Raw genomic sequence first — 20,145 nt, forward strand, 5'->3', positions numbered from 1 at the left:
TGTCCGTACGTGCGAACGTCACAGCCAGGCCCGTCTGCCCGCCCAGCCGGTGTGCCCAGCAGCAGCTGCTACAGCCTCCACTGCGCGCGTATAGGAGAGCACGGGGAGCGGGGCATTGTGGGTAAGTTACTAAGCGCTGGGAGCCGTTTCTCGTTCGCTTCCTGTGGAATTTTCCATGTGAGAGGGCGGGAAGGCGAAGGGGCGGGGCTTGGCGGCCGCAGTGATGAGATTATAACATGGCGGCGGAGCCGTGCGGTGCTGAGGTGGTCACAGAGGCTTGTTTAGTCGGCGTACTCATGAGCCCGTGACCCATTTATCGTGGGAATGATACCTCAGTCGGTGTGGGTTTTGCAACATCAGCAGAGCTCCATATTGTGTGTGAACTGCTGCAGCATCATGAAACCCTGAGGGGAGCTTATATATAATACTGATAATAAACGGCAGAAACCTTATGTTGTCTCACATAGAAGTAACATAACCTATGCTGGCATCATGGGCAAATTATAATATAAAGAGGAGATTATATAATGCCGGTCACATTTATTTTATATACTATGTGTCATTATTAAAGTGCATGTAAGCGTTATGGTTTTTTTTCCTCGTGTGCGTTTTGTTTTCACCACGACTTGCAGTTGTCCGACAGGAGTCTTACTAAAGCTGCCATTTTTTAATATTTTTTTTTTAGTACCCTTTACTGCTTGAAGATGCACTCAATTTACGATGGGGTGTGCGCCTCATCAAAAATTAGGCAGTTTTGGTAGTCGTTGCTCCTGCTGGGGAGCTGGCGTAGGTTTATGACCACTTTTACGCCTTTTTTCTGAATTTGTTGGGACCAGAGCCTCAACATGCCCCCGCCACTCCCTCAACACTTCTTTGTGGCAAATATGCCGTAAAAACGCCCATCCGACATATTTGTCACGCGTGTCTTTAAAAAGTTGCAAAAGAGGGGCAGTATGACAATTTTACGCCCAAAAAGAGGTGTAAAACTGTTGGTACATGACCCCCGGTGTCTTTTTGCCTGCACGCGCCATGCGCTGAACTCTGCCAGTGTTCGCAGTAAAACCAAATATTTTTTACTGGTGTCCTCAGGCCGTTTTTACTTTGTTAAAATGAATGTTGGAGAAATCTATGCGCATTTGCTGTGGAATTCGAGGCAGAGATCTGAGTTAGGCCTCATGCACACAAACGTATCTTCTTTCCGTGAGTGTTCAGTTTTTTTGTGCGGACTGTATACGGAACCATATCATGTCAATGGTTCTGCTAAAAAAACAAACGGAAGTTACTCCGTGTGCATTCCGTTTCCATATTTCCGTTCCGAAAAAAATCCGCATTACGGACAAGTATAGGACTGTTCTATTAGGGGCCAGCTGTTCCGCTAAATACGGAATGCACACGGATGTCATCCATATTTTTTGCGCACCGCAAAATACATACGGTCATGTGCATGAGCCCTTAGAGAAAAGTGTCTGTCCTCGTACCATATTTACCACCCAGACTGAGCCCCCGGGTAAAATCTGGCGCAGGTCTAGACAGCCTGTCTAAGGGGGTAATGTATTAATATGCAACTTTTAACCTTTTAAAAGTCTTTTCTTGGTTTAAAGCTAGTTTGTTTGCCGCAAATTTACTAAATGTCACATGCCATTTGTTGCACGAAATGCCTATGGATGTTTCAGTCTAAAATCAGTTTGTACGCCACCAGGGGAATGGAGGACACGCAACTTTTTTACCAAAAAATGGCACAAACGCATCATAAATTTGGCGCAAATGCTTGCTGCAGCCACAAAACGGGCAAAATCAGTCAATTGTTTTGCTTCAGTGCACTTTATACATTACCCCCTAAATGCTATTTGTGGGATTAGTAAACCTGACAATGTGAACCTAGACTAATATAGCGATGGTTACACATTACAGCAGTAATTGTTTTAGTTCCGAGCTCTCATAGCAATTACATTGTGAATTTAAGCGCACAAAAATATCATTGATAAAGTATAAGCCTGTTTTTATATATATATATTTAAAGGCTATGTACCTTTGGGGGCAATTTTTTATTTATTTTTTACGATTACATTGTACTAATTTTGAGCTAAAAATCATTTTTTGAATTGGTCTTTAGTACAAACATGGAGCCCTTTTCTCTGTACAGAGCTGAGATGCTCTAATAGAGGGATCTGAATTTTCTCTCTGCTCCGTTAGGCAGGAAGCTGACGGGCTCCTTTTCTCTGCTCTCTGACATTATAAACACTCATTATAGCTCAGTTACTATCTTACTGATAAGAGTGTGGCTTAAAGGGGTTCTCTCACTTTAACAATTAGCATTTATCATGTAGAGAAAGTTAATAGAAGCGACTTTCTAATGTATTGTCATTGTCCATATTGCCTCCTTATCTGGCTGGACTCCTTTTCCATCATATTATGCACTGCTCATTTCCATGGTTACGACCACCCTGCAATCCATCAGTGGTGGTCGTGCTTGCACGCTATAGTAAGAAACGTCAGCCTCTCTGGTGGCCGGGACTGCACATAAATTAGTGTTTTTTCCTATAGTGTGCAAGCACAGCCTCTGCTGCTGGATTGCAGGGTGATCGTAACTAGGGATGAGCGAATTGACTTCGCATAATACTTTGTTTGAATACTGTACGGAGAGAGTTCTGGGAAATGTTTTTTTTACAGTAGAAATTAATTTATGAAGTTATTATGCGAAGTCTCGCGAGACTCCGCGAGTCATCGGAGCCAATACATTCTAATACTGTACGGAGCGCATCAAACAAAGTGTTATGCGAATCGACTTCGGATGTTTAATCTGAAGTCGATTTGCTCATCCCTAGTTGTAACCATGGAAACAAGCAGATAGAAAAATGAATTCAGCCAGCAAAAGAAGCAATATGGATAATAACAATACATTAGTAAGGGGTTTGTATTAACTTCCTCTACATAATAAATGCCATTTGCTGAAGGGAGACAACCCCTTTAAATAAGTGTTTATGACCTCTTAGTAATTTAGAGATAAGGGTTACTTATGGCACAACAAAGTGAAAGTAAAAGTAGATTCACACAGCTAGACAAACAGTTACCGTAATCCTTTGTGACAGAATGGCTTAATATTTTTCATAATGACCAATTGAAAAAATGATTTTTAACTCAAAATGAGTAAAATGCCATCATAAAAAGGTGTACATACCCTTTAAGTGCAGATGGTATCCTACGTAGTGTCCTATGTCCACGATTTGTGCTAACTAGACGAGTTCCCATGAAAATTACCACTTGTTTCTTTATCCCTCAGTAAAGCCTTTTTCTGCAGAAATTTTTTGCTGTGTCTATTAGGGCTCCTGCACACGACCTTACGTATGTTGTGGTTCACAAAATACGGATCCACAGAAAATACGGATGCCATCTGTGTGACGTCCGTATTGCTTCCCTTTATTTTTGCGGATCCATTGTAACAATGCCTGTCCTTGCCCGCCAAATGGACAAGAATAGGACATGCTCTATCCTTTTTGGGAAACGGCCACGCAGACATACGGAAATGGAATGCACACAGTAATTTTTATTTTTGAGGACCCATTAAAGTGAATGGTTCTTCATATATGGGCTGCAACAAAAAATGGACCGGAATTAGAAAACAAATACATTCATGTGCATGACCCCTTGGAGGCGGCCGTACACATTCAGTAGCTGTCGGCCGCCTCTTCCCAACTCCCTCATACACATTCATCGTGACCGAAAGTGTATGTGTATTTAAAGGGGGGAAAGGAGAAAGCTGCTGCCAGACACATCCAGACAAGGATCGTGTGAAAATATAAATTTCCCCAAATTCATCATCTGTCGGGAGCTCCCCACACATTAGACTGTTAGATGAACCTGACGAGAACGGCGAATTTACTAATGTGTATGGGGGGGTCTTTAGACCACACATAGCGGATACTGTTTGCTCGAAGAGCAGCCAGAAAGGAGCCTGTGGGGGGCCTGTTTCCCAGTGTGCGGCTCTCAGCTCTCCAGCACGGCACAAAGCCTCAGATCCCAAAACACAGAGACTCAGCTGCCTATTTAAGGACAGCCAGGTGCTGCCAAAACCCAGACCGGTACTTGAACTCCAGTCCGGTATTTGACCTCACCTGGCTGGAAACCAGCCCGGCCGCACATGTTGGGAGGAAAATACCTGCCTTCCCAGACAAAACCCCTCGCTGTGTCACAAGACTTACAGTGGGATTCATAGTCCTTAGGCTCCCATTTAAGAAAATGTATACATTTTTACTGTTTCCCTCTGCATAGTAAAGCATAGTAGACTATGCCGTGAAAAAAGTGACTGCTGACGCTTACCGGCCCCGTATAGATGCCAAAAGGACATTCTCTGGCATATAATAGATGGTCTTTAGACAGGTCTGAGGTATACTGTAAGACAGGGATCAGCAACCTTCGGCACTCCAGCTGCTGTGAAACTACAACTCACAGCATGCAAAATGCTCGGCTGCTCTTCTAACTCCCATGGAAGTGAATGAAGCATTCTGAGAGTAGTAGTTTCTGAACAGCTGGAGTGCCGGAGGTTGCTGGTTCCTGCTGTAAGGAATACTTCTGATGTATGCTCCTGGAGTTTTCCTATATCATTTTCCCCCTTTCCGATCTCACTAATGTATTTGTTATTTGCAGGTAGGATGGACCAGTCCAGCCACAGTCTGCTTCTGCTCCAGCAGCTGAATATGCAGCGAGAGTTTGGCTTCCTCTGTGACTGCACAGTAGCTATCGGGGACGTGTATTTTAAAGCGCACAGGGCTGTTCTTGCCGCCTTTTCCAACTATTTCAAGATGATCTTCATCCACCAAACCAGGTGCTGAGATTTATGTCTCTTAATTTCTACCTTTTTCGTGTTTCTTGTTTCCTTCTATTTCCCTCTTCCCATTCTTGATATCTTCACATAAAGTGGTTTGATTTTATGGCCCTAGAAAACGTCACAAACTTTGCCAGTCGGCACACCATATTGCCAGCTCTCAACACTTTGGTTGTAATGGGCTCTTAGCACACAATCGTTTAAAGGGGTTGTCCGGGTTCAGAGCTGAACCCAGACATATTACCATTTTTACCCCTCCGGCCCCTCTAACATTTCATGCTCCGATACAACAAAAATAATTACTTTATGAATATAGGTCTCATTTTCTTTTACAGTAAATAAAAGTTATTAAAGTATAAGTCCCAAAACATTGAATAATATACTCATATTTGGTGTCATCAGGATCAGTAAATTTAAAGCATCATTTAGTGTATGGGGGAAAAATATTACATAGAATCTTCAGGGGAATTGATTGATTTTGTGAATTTTTGACCAATTAAAGATTAATATGAACTGGACACTAAAGCATAGGTTCCAATCAATGACACCAGTTCTACCCATAATAAAATAGTTACGACAGCTGGAATGTGAGGAAGAAAAAGCCAAAAATAGTTTTTTGTCCTCAAGGTCAAAATTGGCTTGATCCTTTAGGGGTTAAATCAAAATAGCAAATGAATATCAAAACTAAACGAATAATCGTGGTGTCAAGTGCGCACAGCGTTCTATACCCCCAGATGTCTTTTGTTTAGTTTCATTCCTTCCACCAATATGTTTGCTCTCTCTTACAGTGAATGCATTAAAATTCAGCCGACGGACATCCAGCCGGACATATTCAGCTTCCTTTTACACGTCATGTACACAGGGAAGAGCCCGAAGCAAAGTGTAGACCAGTACAGATTGGAGGAAGGAGTGAAATTCCTACATGCTAATCTCTTCACGTCACCGGCCAGTGAGCCAACACAAGTGCTACCGTCAGACACCATACAGACCTCTAACCTATATGGAATCCAGATATCAACGGCACAAAAAGCGCCAAAGGAAAGCCTTCATATGAGGAAGAACCAGCCGAGTGCAACAAGACCCATCCCGCAAGGAGAACATCCCCAGCTACAGTTGTCCCTTGCTATTGGACTAGAAGGCGTAGGTTCGGAGCAGCAAAGCTCACATTTTACCAGCCAAATCGGCACCACAGTGCAGTCAATAGAAGACATTCAGAAGAGCGTGAGGTCCATAAAGCAGGAGACCAGCGAATCTGAATCTATGAGTTCCCCGAACAACTCGCTTCCACCATCAGACGAGGTTGAACCAAACCTCATTACATCGAGCAACAGAGTGTACTCCTGCCATTACTGCGGCGAGCACTTCGAGTCCCGCGTTACGTTGAGAGATCACTTGCATATTCACGTGTCTCAGTCGCTTCCATTTGGAGTCCCAACATCTATTCTAGAGAGCGACGATCTGGGTGAAGTGCGTCCCATACTTGAAAACATTGAGAGTGCTGACACTTGCCGGCTTGGGGGCTACCTTCTGAACCGAACTGAGGAGCCACTTCTGAGCGCGAACCACGCAGAACAGCTCCAACTCAACCAATTATCTTTCCTCACAAAAGACGCAGATCCTATAGAACTAAACTTCTCGTTTTTACGGAAGAGGAAATTCAGTTGCACGGTGTGTGGACACAGATTCGCCAGACGAAGCCAGTTGCTGGAGCACGTACACACTCATAAAACAAAGCCACACAAGTACCAGAGGATTGATAACTTGGTGGAGCAGAACTTGCACAGCTACTGTAGTAACATTACTGATATCAGCCAGAAAGAGCCTGACCTGCTGCTGGATCCTCCCGAGTTCCTTGAAGAAGAGGAGCCCACAGATTCACAGGAAAATGTGGAGTCTGTTCTAGTAGAATAAAATACGTGTGTGTATTTTCTGTGAAGAAATCAGAGTTAAACCTTTTAGCTCACTGTAATTATATTCTAAAACTAGTTTATGGGTGTTATCCCACAATTAAAGGGATTTTCCAGACTTTTAATATTGTTGACCTAATCTATTGTTTGAAGGCACTCCAGCTTGCCATACAAGCCACTATGCTTCGTTTTGCAGGGTTGTTCAATTCACTTACAGGGGTTATATAATCTCAAACATTGGTGGTTTATCCCTAGATTATGCCACCAATGTCTGATAGATGCCGGTCCCGCCTCTGGGACCCTCACCTATCTCTAGAACCGAACCCGCAAAGTGAAGGAGAGCGGACAGAGCAGCAGCTACCCTCTATTAATTTCAATGGAAGTGCCATAACAAATGAATGGGAAGTGCACCGCGCAAGATCGGCCACCATTCACTTCTATGAGGCTTACGTAAATAGCCCAGCCGGCGCTCAGCTATTTTTGCCACTCCTATAGAAATTAATGGAGGACGGCCATGCATGTGCTCCTTCAAAGTCGGGCATATCTAGATTCCGCTCGGAGACGAGGGGGGGCGCACAATAGGGTAGTACGTTCAACACAAATATGAGAAAATTAAAAGACAAAGGTGCTCACCTTTTAGGGTTGTGCTGCTGATAGGCACAACCCTATTGTAGGCTTGTATAGTTTAGACCCTTTAACCAGGACTGCAGCCGCTGAAGAAATTGCAGGCTTTGTTCTAGAGATAGGTGCAGGTCCCAGACATTAGACACATTAGACATTGGTGGCATATCCTAGCGAGGACACAACCCCTTAAAGCGTGACAATCCCCAGCACAGACACTACTATGTACAGTGTGCTGAGCGTATGGAGCACTGTAAACAATTAAGGGGCTGCGGTGCTCACTACAGCGCTGCAGCCTCTATAAACAGATGATTAGTGGGGGTTATAAGAGTCAGACCCCAACTGTTCTAATTTTATATATATCTGAAGGATAGGTCATCAATATTAAAATTCCAGACAATCCTTTTAAATATTACTTTTCTGTGTTTAGATCATGCAAAACATAGCAAATTTTCTATGTTCAGTCACTATTTTTGGGCATACTCTATAATGCTAGCTCACCAACAATATTCCAGCTCTGTAGTTTGTTTCAGTTGCATCCATTCATTTTGAACTTTTTCATTATGGGCAACAGTGTCATTTTACTCAACGTTCTGATTCACAACTGCCTGTATTTACTATTTGTGCTGTTTGCAGAATCTCCAGTGTATCCCATATAGCTTCACACTGCTCTCCCCTATCTCCTGCTTATAAGAGCTGACAGGTAGAAACCTATCACAAACAGAAGTCAGAGGAGACCGACTGAAGCTACACATAGTAATACACTCAGACTCTGTAGTGTGAGGGGACTGAAGTTCTCTGTCACTGGCTACCTTTAGTGATGAAACCCTCCCCTCTTCTGTTTTTGCATAGTCAGAAGCATCATGGGAAATGTAGGATGCGTTAGAGACACCATAGCTTAGGATAAGATGGAAGCAAGATGGCAGGCAGTAGTTCCTGTGTCTAGATATTGCTGCTGCATACTTGTTATTGCAGCCCCGGGTGTTCTGATTCCCTCTCAGAACGTCCACATAATTTGTTTACGTGTCCAATGGTGGTGGTCACACATGCTCAGTATCTCAGCCCCACCACCTGGATCACTATGTACACAGGCAGCAGAGTGATTTATGTTATTGTGCGGCCATCTAATAAGAGTCTGTGTGGTAAAAACTACTTCTCTTCCTCATTGGAAATATTAAATGGCCATTCTGAGGGGGAGTTAAAAGAACAGCAGGGGGCGCCGGCTAGACAGTAGTATTTTATTCCAATAGAAAAAGAATTCTGTTGTGTGTTATCCAACATAGAAATGTAATATATAATTATGGGGCAACTCTTTTAATACCTATTGACCCATGGTTGTTCCTAGTATAATCAAAAGTAGAGACACTGCCTGTTGGGTTGTTAAAGAGGCTATCCTATCAAGATGTCATGGAATCCTCTGCTTGGGAACACTTTCTATTAACAATAGCAAAGAGCAAGACATGACAGATTACGCGGTCTCCCGTTCATTTGGATAGACGCTGTGTAATTCCACCTGTCCATTTCAGAGGACGCTGCAGCTTTTTTTTGCTGAACCCCAGCGGAGGCTTCGTCTAAGAGCGGGTTTTCCATGTGGGTCAGTGCCATCAGATTTCCACTGTTATTTGATTTCCTTGTTATAAATATTCCCACATTTTATTTCTATTGTCACGTACGAAGTTTACTACTTTAGCCGTTTATTAGCACGCTGGTTTTATGGGGATCAGCTGAGGTTTCCGTCAAAGCTTTACAGTCATTCTGGTAACAAAGAAAGCGCAATCTGGATCCAGAAAGGTCAGTGGGGTCCATCAGTGACCATTAGGATCCTTAAGAAAAGCATCATCGCTAGTGATGAGCGAAGCGAGCTTCGGATGCTACCTCCGAAGTCGCTTCGTTCAAATTTTTGGATTAAGTTCAAAACTGCAGATTAATACTGTACGGAGACCCGATTTTGGTACAGTATTAATCCAAAGTTTTGAACGAAGAGATTTCCGATGTAGCATGCAAAGCTTGCTTCGCTCATCACTAATCATTGCCATAAACGGAAGCCATGCTGCTAGTGTGAACAGAGCCTTAGATACAGAGCAGATGTCAATCTATACCATTGTAATCGTACAATGACTTAGATTACTTTCACACCTGCGGCCGCTGTTCTGGCTGGCAGAGAATGGGACGGACAAAAAATGCTGCGTGCATATTTGCCGATTAGCGGACCTCTGCCGGACCCCATTATAGTCAATGGGTTCCAGCTGGAAGGCGGTAGTATCCAGCAATGCCAGATCCGGAGAACTGCAGCAGGCTGTTCTTAGGCTGCCAGAGATCTCTGCCGCAGATGTGAACCTAGCCTTAGCATGATGGGTTTAATAGTTATACCAGTCATTGTCTGTCCTTGGTCATCTGTGATCTGTTATTTTTGGTTATTAATATGATTAGAGCCCTATCGGGGACAAGGCCTTCTAGAAAAGAGGTGAAATGACAGGTGAAATGTTCCCTGGGTTTCCTGTGATAAATGTGGCAACTCCTGTATGTAATGTAGTGCAAAATATCTGTGATCCTGAGCTTATTCCCGAGCGTATAATGCATGAGAATAACAACGTGTATTCTTTGTTTGCCAGTATACGTTTCGTGTTAAAGTAGTAATGTGTTTGTTACAATGATTTCTGTGATCATCTGAAATATATTGTGGCAGGCAACTAAAATGAGAGTTTTGGATTGATTACTTGTACTCCTTTATGTGCGATGTTGATGATACAGGTCAGTGGCTTTCAACCTGCAACTTTCCAGCTGATGTGAAGTCATAGCTAACATATTACAGTAGCATGCTGGGAGTTGTAGTTTCATAATAGTCGCAGAGCTGCACGTTGCAGACTCCTACTACAGAGTATGCAGCAGGATTTCTGAATTATATGCAGCTTTAAAAGGAACCTGTTACCATGGAAATGCAATGTAATCTGCAGGCAGCATGCTATAGAGCAGGAGGAGCTGAGCAGACTGATATCTGGTTTTATTGAAAAATATTCAGTATAATTTGTATTTCATTCATTTAAGTTCCTGCTCATTCTGGGCATTGAAGTCCAGGAGGCGGTCCGATCAGTGATTTACAGCTCTCTCTGTATACACAGGCATAGAGGGAAGACTGCCGATCACTGATAGGACTGCAGCTCTCTCTGTATACACAGGCATAGAAGGAAGACTGCCGATCACTGATAGGACTGCAGCTCTCTCTGTATACACAGGCATAGAGGGAAGACTGCCGATCACTGATAGGACTGCAGCTATCTCTGTATACACAGGCATAGAGGGAAGACTGCCGATCACTGATAGGACTGCAGCTATCTCTGTATACACAGGCATAGAGGGAAGACTGCCGATCACTGATAGGACTGCAGCTCTCTCTGTATACACAGGCATAGAGGGAAGGCTGCCGATCACTGATAGGACTGCAGCTCTCTCTGTATACACAGGCATAGAGGGAAGACTGCCGATCACTGATAGGACTGCAGCTCTCTCTGTATACACAGTCATAGAGGGAAGACTGCCGATCACTGATAGGACTGCAGCTATCTCTGTATACACAGGCATAGAGGGAAGACTGCCGATCACTGATAGGACTGCAGCTCTCTCTGTATACACAGGCATAGAAGGAAGACTGCCGATCACTGATAGGACTGCGGCTCTCTCTGTATACACAGGCATAGAGGGAAGGCTGCCGATCACTGATAGGACTGCAGCTCTCTCTGTATACACAGGCATAGAGGGAAGGCTGCCGATCACTGATAGGACTGCAGCTATCTCTGTATACACAGTCATAGAGGGAAGACTGCCGATCACTGATAGGACTGCAGCTATCTCTGTATACACAGGCATAGAGGGAAGGCTGCCGATCACTGATAGGACTGCAGCTCTCTCTGTATACACAGGCATAGAGGGAAGACTGCCGATCACTGATAGGACTGCAGCTATCTCTGTATACACAGTCATAGAGGGAAGACTGCCGATCACTGATAGGACTGCAGCTATCTCTGTATACACAGGCATAGAGGGAAGACTGCCGATCACTGATAGGACTGCAGCTCTCTCTGTATACACAGGCATAGAAGGAAGACTGCCGATCACTGATAGGACTGCGGCTCTCTCTGTATACACAGGCATAGAGGGAAGGCTGCCGATCACTGATAGGACTGCAGCTCTCTCTGTATACACAGGCATAGAGGGAAGGCTGCCGATCACTGATAGGACTGCAGCTATCTCTGTATACACAGGCATAGAGGGAAGGCTGCCGATCACTGATAGGACTGCAGCTCTCTCTGTATACACAGGCATAGAGGGAAGACTGACGATCACTGATAGGACTGCAGCTCTCTCTGTATACACAGGCATAGAGGGAAGACTGCCGATCACTGATAGGACTGCAGCTATCTCTGTATACACAGGCATAGAGGGAAGGCTGCCGATCACTGATAGGACTGCAGCTCTCTCTGTATACACAGGCATAGAGGGAAGACTGCCGATCACTGATAGGACTGCAGCTATCTCTGTATACACAGGCATAGAGGGAAGACTGCCGATCACTGATAGGACTGCAGCTATCTCTGTATACACAGGCATAGAGGGAAGACTGCCGATCACTGATAGGACTGCAGCTATCTCTGTATACACAGGCATAGAGGGAAGGCTGCCTATCACTGATAGGACTGCAGCTATCTCTATACACAGGCATAGAGGGAAGGCTGCCGATCACTGATAGGACCGCCTCCTGGACTTCAATGCCCAGAATGAGCAGGAATTTAAATGGATAAATTACCAGTTTTACTGAATCTTTTCTCACAAACCAATATATCAATCTGCTCAGTTCTTCCTGCTCTATGATATGCTGCCTTCAGCTCAGACACCATGTTCTGTGTAACAGGTCCCCTTTAAGACTTTATGCACACAGCTGTATTACATCTCTGTACAAGCGCAAGATTATACTGAGCTGTAATATGGCACCCAGAGAAGCCCATAGGCCCATAATGTACCTCCCTATGGCTCTGATTTCATATGGTTTTTATTTGTTCGATCTGTATGGACATTGTTAGATATTCTAGCAGAGAGTAACTCCATCATACGGTGTCACGTTCACGAGGCCTTGTTCTCATTGTGGGAATGGCCCAGATACACTCTTATTATATTCATTTAAAAAAATAAGAAAAGGGTTCTCATTAGTTCTAGATAGGAGAAAGTCTGCAGGGTATTTATAGGAAGAGATCAAATTAAAAGGATCCAGGTCACTGCTAATTACCTGCAGACATTAATTAGGCACATTATACTAGATTAATATTGCAGGCTATTTATTCAGCATGACATCCCTAAAGGTACGGCCACACGGTCAGGTTTCTGATGCAGTTTTGGAAGACCAGGAGTGAATTCAAAAAAGAGAAGAAGTCGTCTCTGACCTTTATACTTTTTCACCTTTTATGATCCACGCCTGACTTTGGCTTCCAAAACTGCATCAGAAAACCTGACCGTGTGTCCGTACCCTAAAGATTATTAGGTATGGGGTATATACCAAGGCAGCTGTGTGCTTAAATGCCTCCAAGGTATAAACTTTGTTGTATTTTTTCCCACGCAGTGGTACATTATAATTAAATAATTGTAACTAAGTCTGAGTTCACACTTCAGTTACTTGGTCAGTTATTTCCATCAGTTATTGTGAGATAAACCCGTAGTGACACCTACTCAGAGATAAGGTATAATAAAAAGATCTGCGGACACCTCAATCATCGTTCCAGAAGCAGTGATTTTGTATGGGGACAAGCAATAGCTGCTGCTGTTCTTAGGCTACATTCACACGACCGTGGTGTAGTCATGCCCATGATGTGGACCTATCATTTGCGGTGCGGAGGCACGGATCAGAAGCCCATGGAAACACTCAGAAGCCCTTTCGTGGGCATCCGGGTCCGTGCCTGAACACCGCAAAAGATAGAACTTGTCCTATTTTTTGCTGTATGTTACAGATCGCTGATCATTTCAAGCCAATGGGCACGGAGTTCACACAGTCGGTGCCCGTATATTGTGGACCCGCTGTTTGCAGTTCACAACACTGGCATGGCTACACCATGGTCGTGTAAATGTACCCTTATACTGTAGAGGTGATCGCTGCATGTAAATAGTCGGAATGAATGTTTTCTTCCCGACAGTTGACTGCTCCTTGCAGCATCTAAATGTACCATTAACCCGGATAAATGGATTCTCATCCCTCACAATTCCCCCATTTTGAGATATCTTGGAACTGACATCTTAACCCAGAGGTACTTCAGTTGGGATAGGTCCAACTGGCAGCCGGAGGCCAGATTCCCTCTCAGGTATTGATGCAGTTCCCAAGACCTCTCAATAATCTTGGTAGTTTCTCCTTTTGGTACAGAACCTGTTGGTGCACATAAACATAGGCTTAATCACAGCATATACTACTATTATAATCAACACTACTTGCATTATTGTTTGTCTTGCCACCAGGGAGCCTCCACCCACCCTGCTATGGGGAGAGGGACTACAGTGGAACTATACTTTTGATCATCAGGCCCTGGTCTTCTTTGTGAGACAAACTGCCAACAAGACAATATGAATAAGTTCTTTAAAAGTCAAAGGGATTGCCAGATAAGGCAGAGTTCTTGAACTCACGGGCCTCTGAGTACAGTTCCAACAGTCCTTAATTTTTTCTGTCGGTGTCATTGAGTCCTCTAAACAACATATGGTGGTGTCAGATAAGTGCATTGTCCCAGTTATCCTTCAGTTGTTGGTACAGTGCCGTTGTTCCCAGGATTAGGGCGGCCATCAGCAGGAGGATCCTCATCCTTGGGTGTCGGATCTTTCTTGCAGTGAGAAGCGTGTATCCAGTTAGGCTTTCCTTCCACCTTTACTGCTGTATGAGTAGTCAACAGGACTTGGAAAGGACCATCAAATCTGGGATCCAGGCCTTTCCTCACATGTCTTTTTATCACCACACAGTCCCCTGGTTGCAGACTGTGTGTTCCTTCTACTGGATCTGGAAGGGAAGCAAACACTTGTTTATGGGTGTGCTCAAGTCTCTTTGTGAGGGCCCGCATGTAGCTTGTTAGGCTATCATAGTTAATTTGCAACTGTTGTGGAAAATACAATCCTAATCTGGGGGCGCTTTCAAACAGAATCTCAAATGGGGATAATCCTGTCTTTCCGTTTGGAGTGGTCCTAACTGAGTATAAGGCTAAGAGCAAACACTCTGGCCAAGGCCACTGAGTTTTCTGCATGGCTTTTTAGAATTTTCAATTTGAGTATGGCATTTAGGCGCTCAACGCGGCCACTGCTTTGGGGATGGTATGCTGTATGGAAAGCTTGGGTAAGCCTTAAAGCCTGCATCACCTCCCTCATTACTTCTCCTGTGAAGTGGGAACCCCTGTCTGATTTAATAACTTCAGGGACACCATACCTGCACACCAGCTCACTGACCAGCTTTTTTGCTGTGTTCTTTGCATTTGCCTTTGCTACTGGGAAGGCTTCCAGCCACCCTGAAAAGAGATTAACACACACAAGGACAAATTCCTATACTCCTACCTTAGGCAGTTGTATATAGTCTATCTGCAGTCTCTAGAACGGGTAAAGTGGACTGGGGGTGTGCTTGCTTGGAGTCTTCACCACTTGACCGGGATTGTTCAATACACAGACCACACATCCTTGTACAAACTGAGAGGCTACTGTAGAAAATCCTGGAGCAATCCACCCTGCATTAACCACACTTACCATGGCACCTTTTGATAGGTGGGTGGGCCTCTTGAGCCATAGCTGGGTATAGAGGTGTCACAGCCTTTGCTGTGTGCGCCGTGACACTTGTGCCATGCTTGCGGTTTCCGGTTAGAACGTGTTGCTGTTATGGCATGCGTGGCAACCATGTCACTGCGCACACAGCCAAAGCCAAGACACTGCCACCACATCCCATAACAGCAACACGTTGCCACCGGCAACCGCAAGCATGGCACAAGTGTCACGGCGCACACAGCAAAGGCCATGACAAGAGAGCGTGGTAGACAAATTTTGTCCTTGATTCTCTAAATTCCATGTTCATCAGGTTTGGCCCCTTGTTTTGCCCAAAGTTCTTTTTCCTCTGGAGGGGCTTGTTCGAGCATTCGTTGAAATGTACTTACTGAAATGTCCTCAGGTCTTAAGGCTCTCACCGGGGTGGCATCAGCATTTAGTGGCTGGAGTGCAGCTTGTTTGGCTGCCTTGTCTGCTCGATCATTGCCTTTTGCTTCCACCGTGGTACATCTTGTATGAGCCTTTACCTTAATAATAGCAACCTCCTCTGGTAATAACAGAGAGTTTATAAGTTCAAGTACAGAGTCTTCATTTTTAATTGGCTGGCCTGCTGATGTTAGAAAGTCTCTAGCCTGCCATATGGGTCCATAGTCATGTGCAATACCAAAAGCATACCTTGAGTCCGTGTAGATGTTCACCTTCTTCCCCTTGGCCAATTTACACGCCTCAGTCAGTGCCCTCAGCTCCGCCTCTTGCGCTGACATGGGAAGTGGGAGTGTTCAGCTATCCCTACCTCATGCTGTGTGACCACTGCATATCCAGTGTGAAACCGGCCGTCCTCTCCCATGAACCTGCTTCTATCTACAAAATACTCTAAATCAGGGTTATCAAGGGGGTTTTCATGTACATGATTAAATCCTGACGTTTCTTGTTGCATTAATTGTACACAGTCATGGGGGTCATGTTCCATCATGTCATTTAGGAGGCGGCCTGTACCTTTTATGCCCCCATCCCCCATTTCTGAATCTGTGATTGGTAACAAAGTAGCAGGATTCAGAGTAGTACACCTTGTGAAAGAAATGTTAGCAGGCATGATGAGTGCACACTGGAGTCTGAGTTGCCTGGCCATAGAAATATGCTTAGGTTGAACCTGTGTAAGGGTACTTTCACACTTGCGGCAGAGAGATCCGGCAAGCAGTTCCGTCGCCGGAACTGCCTGCCGGATCAGGCAAAACGTATGCCAACTGATGGCATTGTTTCGATAAGCTTCTGCAATGTCACAAGATTTATTTCCATCCAGTGTTGCATTAATTTTTCACCAAGATCTTGCATTGATGATGGTAGAGTCTGACCGCTGCACAAAGCCTTCTCCAGCACATCCCAAAGATTCTCAATGGAGTTAAGGTCTGGACTCTGTGGTGGCCAATCCATGTGTGAAAATGATGTCTCCTGCTCCCTAAACCACTCTTTCACAATTTGAGCCCGATGAATCCTGGCATTGTCATCTTGGAATATGCTCGTGCCATCAGGGAAGAAAAAATCCATTGATGGAATAACCTGGTCATTCAGTATGTTCAGGTAGTCGCTGACCTCATTCTTGGAGCACGTACTGTTGCTGAACCTAGACCTGACCAACTGCAGCAACCCCAGATCATAGCACTGCCCCCACAGGCTTGTACAGGAGGCACTAGGCATGACTTCATCTTTCTCTCTTCTTACCCTGATGCGCCCATCAGTCTGGAACAGGGTAAATCTGGACTCATCAGACCACATGACGTTCATCCATTGCTCCAGAGACCAATCTTTATGCTCCTTAGAAAATTGAAGCCATTTTTCTGATTTGCCTCACTGATTAGTGGTTTTCTTACAGCTACACAGCTGTTTAGTCCCAATCCCTTGAGTTCCCTTTGCATTGTGCGTGTGGAAATGCTCTTACTTTCACTATTAAACATAGCCCTGAGTTCTACTGTTCACGATCATTCAGGATTTTTTTCTGGCCACATTTCTTCCTCGAATACGATGGGTCCCCAATATCCTTCCAGTTTTTAATAATGCGTTGGACAGTTCTTAACCCAATTTTAGTAGTTTCTGCAATCTCCTTAGATGTTTCCTCTGCTTGATGCCAATGATTTGACCCTTCTCAAACAGACTAACATCTTTTCCACGACCACGAGATGTGTCTTTCGACATGGTTGTTTAAGAAATGCAAAGCAACTCATTGCACCAGTTGGGGTTAAATAACTTATTGCCAGCTGAAAGATAATCGCCCATGCAGTAATCATCCAATAGGAGGCTCGTAACTATTTGCTTAGTTACATCCAGATGGCAACTGTTTTTTTGGACAAGCAGTGTATATTGTACAGACACTTTAGCTGTCGGTTATATTTCATGTGAATCTTATTACTGCTTGTGAAATATAGAAATGTCTATATATTGGGTATGTTGGCTTTCACTTGCCTGACATTTTTGTTCTTGAGGAGCTGCCAGAGGTGTCTTGCCTCTCCCCATTCAAAACACATGCATACTTAGTGGAGCCGAGTGTGCATGTGTATGGAGAGGGTTTGGGAGAGTTAATGGCCGGCCAAATGAGAATTCAGCCGATGGCCATCTAATGTGTTTGGTCAGGTCATGTGGCTGGATAAATGATGTGCCTCGGGGATCTTTACCTGGGCAATTTCTACAGCTACACCCCAGCTGTAAAAATATTCAAGTAATATATATTTTCTGATCTTTTTTCGTCAAAGGGCCTGGCAGCAGACTTGATCAATAGTCGGGATTTGTGCCCAAAGAAAGAAAAAATCACCACTTACCTGTTCACAGTCAAGCCATTTCTATGTTGCGCACAAACCGGAATCGGTGAGGTCCTGCGACCACTGCTACCAATCTCTGACAGCAGTGATGTGACTGCTGAGGCCTGTGATTAGCACTAGTGGTCACAGTACCTCGTTACTGTCACCCCGTCGGGAATTCGAAAACAGCTAGGATGGGAAATGTGGTGCTGGAATGGTTTGACCAGGAGCACACATTCCTGCCACTGATAAACTTCTGTTAAAGAAGTTCCCCCACTTTGGATTTTTACCACCATTGTAGTGTCCCCACCAAACACTAGAACGGAGGTCTCCGGCCCCCGTGGCTCCTTACTACTCAACCAGCGATCATGCGTGGTTTATGTCATCCCTATAAACACCAAAGGCATGGCAGAGTGCATGTTCTGCATTTTGTGAGCGTAGTATAAAGTTTATGGGAACAGGACATACACTGCTCTGTGGCTTGCCCTCTTTTGGTGGCACTCACAGTAGTGTATCTGAAATACCTAACACAGCATGCATGGCATTCCCCCTTCTGTGATGCATTTGGTAAACTACAAAGAAGTCCTCTGTCTGTGATCCAGTTAATGAAATATATGCACGTTCAGGTACGTGGCTCAGGGCAGGGGCGGGCTGGCTACAGACCCTACAGGGTCCCTGGGGGGCCGATGCCCATGGGGCCATCTGAACTCTTCTCACTGCCATTGGCAGGGGAGATAAAAATCTGGCGCTCTTTATGTTAATTAACACAGGGGACTTCAGGTACTTATGTATGTGGTAGGTGACCTCAGATTCCCTGAGACAGTCTACGAATGGCGCTGGGACACAGACGTGGCCTGTGGCGAAGATTTCGACACACTCAGTTATTTTATTTTTTGTTCTTGCCTTGGACACTTGGGTGCATACTACTGGGGGCACTATAGGGGATTACTAGGGGAAGTCCAGGCACCATGATGAAGACAGGGCAGTGGTGCTGTGGCCCAAATCTCACCTTATAAGTCCCCTATCACAAGGAGAACGAAATATGGCAGATACTGATGGCCACCACAGAGGGACAGCTTCTGGTAGGGTATTTTGTGCTGCACTGTTGTATTTGGTTCTGCTGGGGCAGTATTTTGTGCTGCATTATAGTATTTCTGATCCCCCCCCCCCTCCCCACTCGTGTTGGCCCAGCTTTCTGTCAGTTTTCACCCGCCAACCACATGGGGCCACTTTTAGTTTTTTTCCAGTGCCGCTATAAGTTTCCAGTTCGCCCCTGGCTCATCAGAGTTTTTAGACTGGTAGATTATCTAAAAGACTCACAATGAAAAGCCCACTGATCCTAGTCAAAGACATCTTGAAAAGTGGAGGCTGCCCCAAAACCGCTCAACATTGCGGCACTTTAAAAAAAAAAAAAAGAACCTGGCACAGCATTTATAAAAGATTTGCGTGACTATTTCATGTTTTCTTTGTTGTGTGCGGTTCTTACATCACTTCTGATTAATATGTCCAATGGCTTTGTTTCTGCATTATAAAAACCACGAAGCAATGCCATTCTTCTTGCGGCAGAGCAGTGTGTGGCGGTATTGTGTCCTCAGTCATTTACAATGACAGTGAGCTCAACTTCTGGAACATTCTTTTGTTATTTTCAAGCTGGTCTGGTTAGACATTTGATAAAGTTATTGTTCTGCTGACGAGTAGACCGTTACCAACTTACATCAGCCATTGTTCATCAGACTAACATTAACCGCGCTTCACACAAAAGCAAAATGTACTGACGTGGAAGACAAAGGGTAAGCAAAGCAATTATTCCTCATACGGCCTGTTACCTGAATCATTTTATTTTATGAAAAAAAATATTCTGTGAAATTCCTTTCATCTGCCATCCAATAATTCGAATGGTGGCCACGCAGATTAACGACAGGCCTGGAAACCATCTAATGTGTTATGGGGGTGTCCCAACTTTTCTTTAGATGGCCAGTGTTGAGAGAAAGTAGGATTGGGCTGTCTTTCTTAGGCCTTGATCACATTTCCGTTTTTCACTGATGTGTGCTTAAATGTGTCTGTTCACATTTCAGTATTTTTTTTTTACCAACCGTGGGTCAATAATAAAATCACGGGGACATGCACTACTTTGATCCATGATGCGGACTAAGCACGCCCAACAAATCACTGACACACACCCGCGTTGTGTCCGTGTTGCGTCAGTTTTTCACTGAAGACTAATAGGAGATTCTTTGGAAAT

The 20,145-nt window shown here is 44.5% G+C and overlaps 1 protein-coding gene across 1 annotated transcript; it reads left to right on the forward strand.

Moving 5' to 3' along the window:
* ZBTB25 (zinc finger and BTB domain containing 25) lies at positions 1-7,099 on the forward strand. The gene is made up of 3 exons (XM_040412746.1): positions 1-121; positions 4,645-4,822; positions 5,611-7,099. The coding sequence occupies exons 2-3, from the start codon at positions 4,650-4,652 to the stop codon at positions 6,731-6,733; spliced, it is 1,296 nt and encodes a 431-aa protein (XP_040268680.1). The 5' UTR covers positions 1-121; positions 4,645-4,649; the 3' UTR covers positions 6,734-7,099.
* Positions 7,100-20,145: the final 13,046 nt, after the last annotated feature.

This window comes from Bufo bufo, chromosome 11 (genome assembly GCF_905171765.1).
Source record: "Bufo bufo chromosome 11, aBufBuf1.1, whole genome shotgun sequence".
Classification (NCBI taxonomy): Eukaryota; Metazoa; Chordata; class Amphibia; order Anura; family Bufonidae; genus Bufo; species Bufo bufo.